The sequence below is a fragment of the Euprymna scolopes genome, chromosome 41 (assembly GCF_053919585.1).
Source record: "Euprymna scolopes isolate OS-2025 chromosome 41, ASM5391958v1, whole genome shotgun sequence".
Lineage (NCBI taxonomy): Eukaryota > Metazoa > Mollusca > Cephalopoda > Sepiida > Sepiolidae > Euprymna > Euprymna scolopes.
The window spans coordinates 27040148-27052487 of NC_136522.1; the positions used below are offsets into that span (position 1 = coordinate 27040148).

The 12340-nt window shown below is 35.0% G+C and overlaps 1 protein-coding gene across 1 annotated transcript in view; it reads right to left on the minus strand.

The window, feature by feature from the left end:
• Positions 1–12340, minus strand: part of LOC145266449 (uncharacterized) — a 303389-nt gene that overhangs the window by 224934 nt on the left and 66115 nt on the right. The window contains exon 9 of the mRNA XM_080122125.1: positions 4915–5070. Within this exon, the coding sequence (XP_079978251.1) occupies positions 4915–5070 (156 nt within the window). The remainder of the gene's footprint in view (positions 1–4914; positions 5071–12340) is intronic.

Below are 12340 nucleotides of genomic sequence, written 5' to 3' on the forward strand. Positions count from 1 at the left end.
GTTTAAGGGAAAGTATGGTGATAGATTCCCCTCTCACGAACTAAGAATGCTAAGAATGATAAAAGTATTGTTTAATTGCAAATTTAAAACGTAAGTTTTGTAAGCCAATTCAACGTAGATTTAAAAAAAAATGGCGGAGTTGTACAACCATCACCCCCATGCGAATTTCTATATTGATAGGTTTTTCAACAATATACCCATCTCGGATGCAAAAATTGGGAGACAGTTAATGATGATCAGGAATAATAAATGTTCAAGTATCGATTCCTGAGGAACACCCACATTAATGTGATGATGTTTGGATGTATAGCTATCAAGAAAAAAACTGGACCTTCTTTTAGCTGTCAAGAATCATATTATATTACACAAATTAAGACCTGTATGATTTAATTCTTTTAATGGTATCTTTATGCAAGAAAGTGGTTGGCAAAGTCCAGGGAAGAGTTTAGGTCCAACTACTAAGCAAACAGTTCAGCCTCATTCGTTGCCATACAAATGACTTCGTGTTAATTGTTGATTGACCCACGATTATGAATTTTCCAGAAATCGTGAATTCTTAATTCCTGTAATGCGATTTCTAGTAATATCAACACATCTATTCTTAGCTGTGGTTTTTGGATGCTACAATTTTTTGTCTATTCTCTGCTGATTTATGATGGCTGAAGCGGCAGAATGTTTGCTGTTTATGCACATTAGCAACTGCACAGGTTGAAATGAAACTTGAGAGAGGTTGCTTAGTAAGGAGAACAAAGTTTTCCTCCAAAGCGCATCTCTGGTGAAAGGGTTTCTCAATCAGTATGTTGGTAATGTCATGTTGTCTTGAGTAGCAACACTTCAGTTCAGGGTTTATAATATAACTATTATTACAAGAATTCCTGAATGGTCTATGGCCATCTGTCACACAATGTTCAAGTAGTGTGGTCAAGAATAAATCAAGAAGTGAGGCTTGCTGGTCCTCACAATCTAAAAACCCAGGTCAGGAAGATGAAAGTCTGTGAGTTCGATAAACTGAACCAATCCATGTAGTTGACATTAAAGTCCTCAATTACATTGATTTGTTAATTGTAAGCATATTGTAAGAGTCTTTATGGAAGAGTGGGTCTTATCATGGCTATTAAAACGATTAGCGATTAAGTTTTAAGTGCGAAAATATCTGGGCAATGTACGTGAAAAAAGGGATTTTACACCATTGAATTTAGTTCTAATGTTTATCAAGGGGATTCTCAAGGGAGGAGGTGAATTAGTTAGTAGTTTGTTTGTGTTAACGTTTTTTTTAGATTTGTATTGCTCTAGTTGTTTTTTTGTTTTTTGTTTATTTATTAGAAACTCTAGTTTTGACAAGAATTCACCAGCAATGTTGAGTTAAGACTTTTAAGTTGTCTCCTCTTGTCTATAGAGAAAAAGAATTCTGTTCAGAATGATCTTCATTTTATTTGTTGTTGTTGTAATTTCTATTGACAAGATGGCAGCTTAGTCAAGATTGGGTGTCTTGGAAAGGAGTAAATTTACATTAGCTATTACAAATTATGAATTCTACCAGACATTTTGAAGCTAAAGAACATACTGTCAAGAAGCTTAACAAATGTCAGTGATACTGACAAATTAATCTCCCTAATTAGTATAAGAGAGAGTCTCAAATTTAATAGGTTCTGTTCTATCAGCTAAACTCCTTTGTTCCATCGCTTCTGCAATGTTGCATCCCTGTGTCTGTTTTAAAAGTATTTTTATGGAATATGCTCTCATAAACTCATAGAACGTTCATACTCTTGACTAGCCCGACAAGCAGCAAAATCCCACCCCTTCACTGTTGAACTTCCTAGAATCCGGAAACTCTTCTACTCTAATAATTTATTCACTCAAGCTACTAGACTTTGGAATTCCCCAATCTGTTTCCTGCTTCTCTGACTATACTGACATGCAGAAATTTAAATGCAATATGAACAGACATCTTGCTGCCTCCCATCATTTGACATGATCCCAAATAAGTAACTCCTTACATACCAACTGGGAATATACCTTGAAGAAGTTTGTTTAAAAAGAGGCATATTGTATCATAATCCATAATATAAAGTAAACAAACACATTGTCCAGAAGAAGAAATGAATGAAAAATACCGTGTATGCCGAGGTTGGGAGAGAATAAAGGAGAAAAAGGCGTGCTGTGTCGCCAGTGGTTGCAAAAAGGAAGTAAAGACCAACCGGAAGAGGGAAGTAGAAAAAAGCAACTTTTTACTTGGGAGTAACTTAAAGGGATATTAATGAGTTTAAAATAGTAAAAACTGCTGGGCCCTTCAGCCAACTTTCTTTCTCACTTTGAGCCGGAACTTTTTTTAGGAAGGAACTTTCCTCTCCTCTCACCGTTTTCTCTGGTTGAGCAAAAGCACCGTCGTCTATCCGTCCGAGTTTGGTCTTTTATTCTTCTCAAATCTCAGGAATTCTCGCGGTTAGTCTCGCCCTTGTGTATTGACAGTAAACAGAAAAGTGAATAAAAGTATATTGCTATCTAGTTATGGTATGTGAACAATATCAGAATTAAATACATCTTGCTTCTCAAATAATTATACCAAAATTCACCTTTGTGAATCTCAATTTCCAGATCCAGAAATATAATCCTGTTTCTTTTGTGCTCAAGATTCATTTTCAAGCTCATCAATAAATTTGAAGTTCTATTGAAAGTTTTCATTTTCGTCTGTTTTAATGGATAAGCCCTGGCATACATCAATCCTCATATCAATTATTCTTCTTTGTCCAACTCGAGAAAAAAATTGTAGCAATGAGTCAACAAATGCATGGCTCGAAATCCACCAATGTGACTAGCATCGACAATCGTCAAGGACACAGATTTACTTGCCCACCTCTCTTTCTCATCCAACCCCGCCTGGTGCACACACACACACACAGGTAAGGCTTCTGTTTTCCTTTCTCTTAATTTTAACCTTTGTTAAAGATTTTTCCACTACTACATAAAAATAGCAATTTTCAAGTAAAAGACTAGGAGTAAATTTGAGTAAAGATTTCGAAACATTTTGGGGTTTTTTTTTTTTGCTGCCTTTCAAATCCAAAATGATTTCTTGCTTGAATATGAAATGAGCTGAGATCCAGGCTAGACCTCAGTTCAGTAGAATAAGACTCTACACTGGAGTAGATTTATATGGTTTGGCCACATCCAACGCATAGTAGTTGACAGATGGTCAAGAAGAATCATTAACTTTGATATCCCTGGGGCCTGTCCAAGAGGTTGACCCAGGGAGAGGTTAAGTGATAACATCAAGCTGCCTTCTTGATTGAACATGAAATGAACTTCTTTCTCTTTTCTCAATAATCTTGTTTAGAATATCTATCAAGTTCTCATGTTCAATTTTTTGTGTACAAAATTGTAAAATCAAATATGGAGATTCCTAACTGCAGAGTAATTATTTAGTCTATCCAATTTCTGAAGTACTGAATGAGTGTTGTCCATGTAAATGTTAGGGTTTCATAGTCGGTTGAATCACTGAAACTAAAAATGCTTACAAACATAAATACTTAACAAACGCAGATAGTTTGCAGATACATAAATATACATTTTATCACAAATTGACAAACATGAAAGTCAGGTAACATCACAAATACAGAATAACAATAATCTGGTACTCACTTAGAAGTGGTTAAAGTCCTACTTTGAGACAATGTTCTCACCGGGGTAAAGCCTTACATTTCTTGTCTAGGCTGAAACATCTTTGTCTTTTTCCAAAGGGAAGTCACTCCCCGGTGTCTATATAAACCGGTGTTCTTTTCCTAAATTCCTCTACATCCACAATTCAAAATTTATTACATTTTAAGTAAAACATACTTCTGTGATAGAAATTTCTTGTTTGCTTATATTAAAGCAGGTTAAAGTGTCTTGAGACCGCTTTTGGAAGTTGCATAGTGCTGCATGTGCTTCGTGCAACAATAAACCTTTTACCTGCAGGTGATTTGTGCATTTGAAGAATTAATAGAAGAGACTTTTCCTGTGTATAGAAGGTCAAACATTTCGTTCATTTCCAAATTTCTTTTGATAACGTCTTCTAGGTGTTTGCTATAAACTTGATACTTTGTTTGTTTGTTTTTTTTTTGTTTTGTTTTTGTACATCTGGCGTTTTATTTCATCAATATTTTGACTTAATACGTTGGTGAGAAAGAAAGAAAGAGAGAGAGAGAGAGAGAGAGAGAGAAAAAAAATTAAAAAAACTGTGCTTTTGAAAAAAATGTATTCATAAAAATAACATTTGCTCTCTTTAATTTGATTCCATCTGTCAACGAGCTTATAATTACCTAAAGCTAAAACTACTTTCTCCTCTTATGCAATTGGATTTCATGTATGAATTGTTCTAATGTTATCTACCTTGTCTTTTTTATTGACCTTATTCTCAAATATATTCTATATAATGAAGGAGGAGCAGTTACTCCATTTTTATCATCCAAATGTTTTGATTCTGACAAATCAATATTTGATTCTGACAAATCAATATTTGATTCTGCCAAACCTTTTTTATGGTTCCACCATGTTAGTAGCAAAAAATTGAATTTCTATTCAATTTCTTTAAGAAAAATGCTTGATCCCTCCGAAAAGATTCTTAAAATGAAGACATTTTCAATAATTATTGGCTTAATAGCAAGAGTAGTAGCTTAAAACTTTAATAAAGTATATTGTTCTACGGCTTTGTTTTCTGAGAAATATTTTTTCTCTGGCCAAAGCTTTACTAATAATTTGTTTTAAAGTTCAACTCATATAACAAAGTCTTTTAAAAATCATTTTTTTAAATTTCAGTCTATTATTATTTTGTTTTGGACGCCTTCATTTTTCCATATCCCCGAGCAATATCGGTAGACCTGTTAGTGAAAAGTATTTTCATTTCAATCAAATTTTCGTATATATCGATTCGAAACCTACCTTCACAAGAAGAATTATCTTTGTTACCATCTCCACGTGTCCATGTATCTGAAGGGCATAGAATGCAAGACTCTTGCCATATTTCATCTTGATATGTTCCAGCAGGACAATCACGACAAATGGTTCCATTCAAGAATTCCCCTTGTTTGCAAGCGGCTAAAAATATTAAAGAAAAACAAGATAAATTTATTTCCAGATATTATTTCATGATTTTACTTTTGTTAAATACTCAGCTAAAATGAATCATTCGACCTCAGTACCAGGAAAATAAACTTTTATTCAAACTCAGTGTTACCAAAATAATTTTGATCCTTTTAAAAATTGACGTTTAAACAAACCTTTGTCTAGCCAGGTCTTTATTTATCCCTCTTTCCCTCAAGTTCATCCTTATCATTTCCTCCTATTTTTACCTTGATCTTCTCCTGTCACTGATATAGCGATCTCAACTCTTCTACATTTACTAGCCCAAAAATTCTTATCCATTCTTTCAATGTGACCAAACCAACAAAGTTTCTTGTTCTGCACACATCTCCCAATACTGTTCAGATATAATCTTTTTCTAATCTCAAGAACTAAACTTGTCTCTGAGACTCATATTAGACATCCACTGTATTATTTTCATATCATTTCGCTCTTTGCACCAGATGTCTTTAAAAATCACTGGCCAGGTTTCATTTCCACACCTCATCATACTACGTCATAGACATGCATGATTAACTTTCCTTGCTCCACACTGATGAGGCTAATGGCAGAAATTGCATAAAATTACTCCATTGGCACCTAACACTTACAATCCTAATAACGAGTATGTCAAAGATATATCTCCATTAAAGTATGTACAATTAACCTACATGCAAGTAAATTGTGGAACGATAATATTAAAGACTAAGTGATACAAAATAAGATCATCTGGATGTATAATTTTCAAGGAAAAACTGATAATGATTTTATGGTAAAAATTTACAATAATATAAAAACGTTTTTTTAAAAAGGAGTCACGTTTCAATAGGATTTAACTAATAATGAGCAGTGTTTAATGTCCATCCTTGATAAACGTGGTTCAGTTTTATAAAGTGTTAAACACAGCCTAAAATAAAAATAATAAAATAAAAAATAGATTTTAAATCTGATGTTAACCTAACAATGAAAAGGGCAGTGTCATCTTTGCAGTGAGCAAGATCAGCCATGACAGTTTTAACAATGAACAAAAGTGCCTTGCTATCACAGATTTTAATCATAACGTACCCAGTGACTTCTTACGATTTGTCTCATTTTGTTTTATTTACAGCATATCAATCCTTTCAAGTTATTTAATACCGACTTCATTTATCTTGGTAAAAAGATTTTATGCTTGAGCTTCAGAGTATTTTCAAACAAGAACTTCAATCTTACATATAGATTATTTGTGGATTAATTTCTTTTAGATGTTTATAAATATTTTATACGTTTCTTTGTTTATTGCAGACTATTATCATTATCTTTTAATTGTTGTTTCACAATGTTTCGGCCAATTTTTTGTTTTTTATTACATTTTCACCCCAAACAAGGCACATTGCCACTTCGGTGTAGGGGGCTACTATCAGGGGCAGCCACTACTAGGGCACTATGTTGGGATTTGGGCAGCAAGATGTCGGTTCACGTTGCACTTGAACTTCTGCATGTCAGTACAGTTAGGGAAGCAGGAACCTGGAATGGAATTCCAGAGTCTAGCGGTTCTGAGGAAGAAACTACTGGAGTAGAAAGATCTTTTACATCTAGGGATCTCTACTGTGTGGGGGTGGGATTCACCTGCCTGTCGGGTTTGTCGAAGGTGTCTACGTCGTGGGGGCACAAGTGTCTGCAGTTAGTTAGAGCATTCACCATTAAAATACTTGTAGAAAAGGCAGAGGGATGCAACGCTTCGTCGATGGGACAGAGGCTGAAGCTTAGATGCCAGTTCAGGGCCTATCAGATTGGTGACTCTTTTTTAACCTTGTCTAGGAGCGAGAGACTAGTAGCAGATGCACCAGCCCAAATGTGACAACAATACTCCATACATGGGCGAATGGTGGCCTTATAGAGGTACAGGATACTTTCGGGTGTTAGTAGTTTTCTGGTACGGTAGAGAGAGCCTACCTTTTTCGCAGCGGCCCTGGCAATGTTTTCAATATAATTGTTCCAGCTCATGTTTCCTGTGAACGTTAGGCCAAGCAGTTTGAAAGATGTACTCTCAGACAGGGAGTCACTGGCCATTGTTATTGGTGGCAGAGAAGGTTTCTTGTAATTATTGAAAGAAACTAGTTTAGTCTTGGCAGCATTGAATGTGACCGTCCATTTATGTCCCCATTCCACTACAGATTGGAGGTCATCCTCTAGTGTTTTTGCCATTTCTTTAGATATGTGTTCATTTGTTTTCCTGTCATGCCTGTTATAGAGTGTAGTGTCATCAGCATATATACCCATCTCAGAGGCAGTTTTGTCGGGGAGGTCATTAATAAATATTAGGAACAATAAAGGTCCAAGGATAGACCCCTGAGGCATTCCCACATTTATATCACACTGTTTAGATGTACGACCGTCGAGGACAACCTGGATTTTTCTCTTATCTAAGAAGGATTTAATTATGTTAAGTATTCTACCAGTGATACCATATGATTTAATTTTCCTGAGGAGACCCTTGTGCCATACCCGGTCAAAAGCCTTAGATTATTCCTTACCACGATAGGATAGGAACTCCGAATTTCCTAACTGCATTCTCAGCAATTACTGTCTTCCATAGTTGTTGTCGTCTTATCATGTTCGACCAGTCTTGGGTAGGATTGAAACCGCTATCTTCAGACAATACTCACCTGGACCCATAGAAATTCAACATCTCTATCCACTGCGCCATGGGCGCCAAAGGGCAGTCCAGGATGAATTTTTTGGTCTTATAAATTCATGTTTATTTATTGTGGGCTACACAACGTCAAAAGTCAGTAAAACTCTGGATGCATATTTACTGTCATTGAAGGTGCTCAGCAAAAACAGTAATTTTTAAGCCATTACAGTTAGCAGATACATTTATTGCTGGGTTAGACGGGGACTATTGGAGAATAAGAATTAGACATGGCTGTTGATAAAGCCTGAGCATTGGATTTTACCCAAAGAATTCAGAAATTTATACTAGTCAGTAGTCAGCTGTGGTTGTTGCAGTGTCAGAACAGTTCAGGGCTGTGGATGCAGCAAGCGAATCTTCTCCAGTGGTAACTGCAACAAGAGTCTACATCAACTTCTTCAACATCTTGAAACCAGAAATATTGGTGACTCTCTTGAAATGAATGAGAATAACATCCAATCTATGTACTTGGCAGTCATCATCTTTGGTGCTGTTCCTTCCACTCTATCAAATGTCATCACTAAGGTATGCATAAATGGTTGGGACGTGGATGGACTTGTTGATAAGGTAGTTCAAGAAATTTTGTGCATCCACGAATTGTTGAATCATTCTTTTTAAAGGTCTGCTAAGCTAAAAATAAAGTAAAAATGGCTTCCACATCATTATCTGTTGAAACAAAAGGCATTTGTAAAGTTAATTTAGTGGTGAATAACCAGGATTATTAGTGTGTGACTCTGTTTTCCCCCGACTGTGTTGTGATATAATCCTATTGTTGTGATATAATCCTATTGTTGTGATATAATCCTAGGTTATGATTTTCAGAAACTGCACAACAGTGTGGCCCAGAACATATTATGTACAATCTGAATAGTGTTGAAATTGTTCCTCCTTGGTTGTTTGCAAACTTGAAGGCTGAGTGTTCTCGTATTACTACCACGTCTAAAAGCTACTCATTCTGTGGCCGTAGGTTCATTGGAAAGGAAGCACAAAGACTTCTTAAGGATGATATTATAGAATCTAGCATATCTCATTGGAGAGCTTAAGCTGTTGTTGTCAAGGGTCAGTCAATAAAAATGTGCTTAGCAATTGATTACCCTGAAAGCATTAACAAATTGACTTTACTTGACAGTTATCCATTACCACATATTGATGACTTAGTACATATGATTGATAAGTATAAAGTGTTTAGTACTATAGACCTAAAGAGTGGATACAACTAAATTCCTATAAAAAAAGAAGATCGTTTTTATACAGCATTTGAAGTTTGAAGCTACAAGTTTACATGTGTGCCTTTTGAAGTTATCAATGGATTTTCAGGCTTCCAAAAATAATGGATTCTTCCATTAACAGGAAGGGTCAGTCGGCACCTTCTCTTATTTGGATGATGTGACAATATGTAGAATGAATCAAGAAGAACATGATGACAACTCGAAGAAGTTAATGTAGATCCTATTGCCACTGGATAATATTCACTCACTACATTCAAAGCACTGGACTGTTCCGACACTGTACCAACTACAGTCAATAAATGACTAGTATAAATTTCTGAGTGCCTTTGGGCATAATCCAGTGCCCGAGCTTGATCAACAGGCATGTCTAAAGTTAAAGTCTTATTCTCCAATAGTCGCTTGAATAGTGTGTGTGGTGGTAATTTAGCTCATTAAAACTTAACCATAGGTTATAATTGTTTTCGTAACACAATAAAGTTCACGTTTTTTTTTAATCAATAGGGTAGTTTGCTTTATTGGACTTGAAGACATTATATTTTGAGGTATAAACCCACAGTTTTTAAAAAGGACATCATGATTTCCACTCTGCCGTAATTAGATCATTTCTTTATAGTACTAACATTGCATAATTTTTGTTGCACGAGAGCAAAATCAGCACACTTTAACATAAAGTGTTTCACTCTATATCGGACTTAACAAGTCGTACACTATAGTGGCGTCTTCTTATGATGAAAGAATTAATGATGGCTTTTGTGTAGTCAATACGAGGTCGAGAGAAGATGACCCCCCCCCTTTGAGCTTTCTTACAGAACTTTCTCTATTCTGTTATATCAGTTTTAGTGTCATCAACATTATTGTTTCATCCAAATTGCATTTTTTGCAGATGTATACAACTGTACTGCCTGGCATCATTCATTTGATGTTCAATTACGATTAGGGGTACACACCAGGTTCTGAATCTCGACAATCAGTCCACCAGAAACTGGTCTATTTCAGCGACTCTTTAGCTATCAGAGTGTGGTATTTGTTCTGAATAGTCTTAGGAAGCTCACTTTTCTAGGCTTCATCTCTTTTTGAGTGGCAAAGTTTATTGCTTGTTGCCTGAGGTGTCTTCATTGAGGAATGCTGACAATGTTATGCAGACATTGTTTGCAGAGTCAGACTGCTTTAGGGGCGCTGGCTTAATTTTCCCCATCTTCCGATCATGTGTCACATTCCCCCGCAGTGGGATGGAGGTAAATACCTAGATGGGTGTTTATCTTTTATGTCTGTATATGGAACTTCATATTTATTAATGAAGGGGCTCTTTTGGGGCAGTTTTGATTGCCGAGCTGTTTGATTAGATTCAATAAGGAAGGCTAAAGAAGACAAAGAAGTAAACGACCAGACCAAAATTCCACTTTCTTTAACAATGCTGTACAAAATTCAGGCTAAACACAGAAAATGAAATTCAACTAGGACACACACAGTTTAAAATCCATAATCATGCAAAGTATGACACGAATGGAGAACAAATATAGGAATACCATCTAATACAAACAATAATAAGCAATACAAGCTAAACCAACCGATTAAACCGGACCTTTCTAACCCATCTAACTATTTAAGGTGAAAGAAAAATATCTAGTTCAACCTCTCTTTTAACAATATCAAAACCAGTACACAAGAAGAAAAATCTTTCAAATACCCACATAGATATAGTACTATTACTTACTATATAGTAATAAAAATTCAAGTAAAATTCCATACTTTGCAATGTCTAACCTAGCCCCCAAAATACTCGCATCGAATAATAACAAAATTAAAGCAGCTCAATCAATTCTCCCCATTACTCCCAGAAACAATTGCGATTGCCAAAATAAACAGTAATGTCCACTCAATAATGAATGTATCCACAAAGATATAATTTATTCATGCACTATAACTGAATTATAACCAAATAATTCCCTAATTGATCGAAGTAATCTTTCACCTACTCCAATTTCCCCTTCATTAAATATTCATAATTCAGTTCCATTAAATGATCCGCGTGTTTACTTATTAATACCTACAATAGTAATAATAATAGAAATTCACCCAATAATTTCCCAAAACGTAAACTCCATAATTACCACCCTGATTACCAACTCTATAATCCTCACTATCACAACCCAAACGAGAACTAATCCAAATCGTTTAAACTTAACAATTTACCCCATCCCTAAGCTTAATAGAAGTATTCTCATGGACAGCACAATACAGACGCCTCTTAAATTACATACTTACATTAGCGTGACCTCTACTTCAATAAAATTATGCATATTCATGTATATTCATTTAATAACGACAATAATGATAATGAACAAGGAATATCTCTAACTACTTTAACCAGAAATCTGAGATCTAAAAACACACTTTTTCTCCATAAAATGGGCTATCCTGTCGTCTTTGCATATCAGAGGCAATAAGGATAATTATGAGGTAATTTCATAATGCAAACACATGAAAAAAATTCGAACATAATCAGTTCGAAATCACATAGCGCCCCTTACACGTCCTAAACTGCAATATGCACCAATTATTATTTTTTGATAATGCCCTAACATTCCAAGCCTTAGAAAATTCAGAACTGTTAACTGCGAATTCCTCCTGAAAATAACCATTACTTTAAAATTACCTACTTTCTTTATCCATGCTGTCAAACTGTTTTCAAACCCATACATCGCTTGCTTATATAGGCGCTTTATGTTACTGGTTATTCCACTCCTCAGCAGTGGCGGCTCGTGCCTGGAGCTGTGGAACTGCAGCAGCACCCCCAAGTCATTTCTACTCATTATTATCGATACACGTTAAAAAGAATACGTTTATTCTTTTTTCTTTGTATGTGATAATATATCATATTATATATATATATATATATATATATATATATATATATATATATATATATATATATATATATATATATATATATATATAATCCTGAAGCTTAATGTCGATAATTGTCCCCATACTCATATAAGCATAAAAGCAAAACTTTGCTTGGGACTGCGAAATTCGCAGTTACACATTCTTAGTGAAATTCGCTTGTGCGCATGCCCGATCTAGAACGGTTAATATGAGTCAAATCGGAACTGTATTTTTCGCAGTTCCAAACGCGGTGTTTGCGCGTTTTCGCTTATTTATTTTTTTTAAGAAGCTTTGTTTACAAATGTTTTCTTTTTATTATTATTAAAAAGTGTAACGTGTTCTTGTAAATAAAATCTCCACCTTAAAAAAAAAAAAAAAAAAAAAAATCCCACACTTTTAAATGCGATTAAAGCAGACAAAAATATATAATATGCCAAACTTTTTTTTTTTTTAA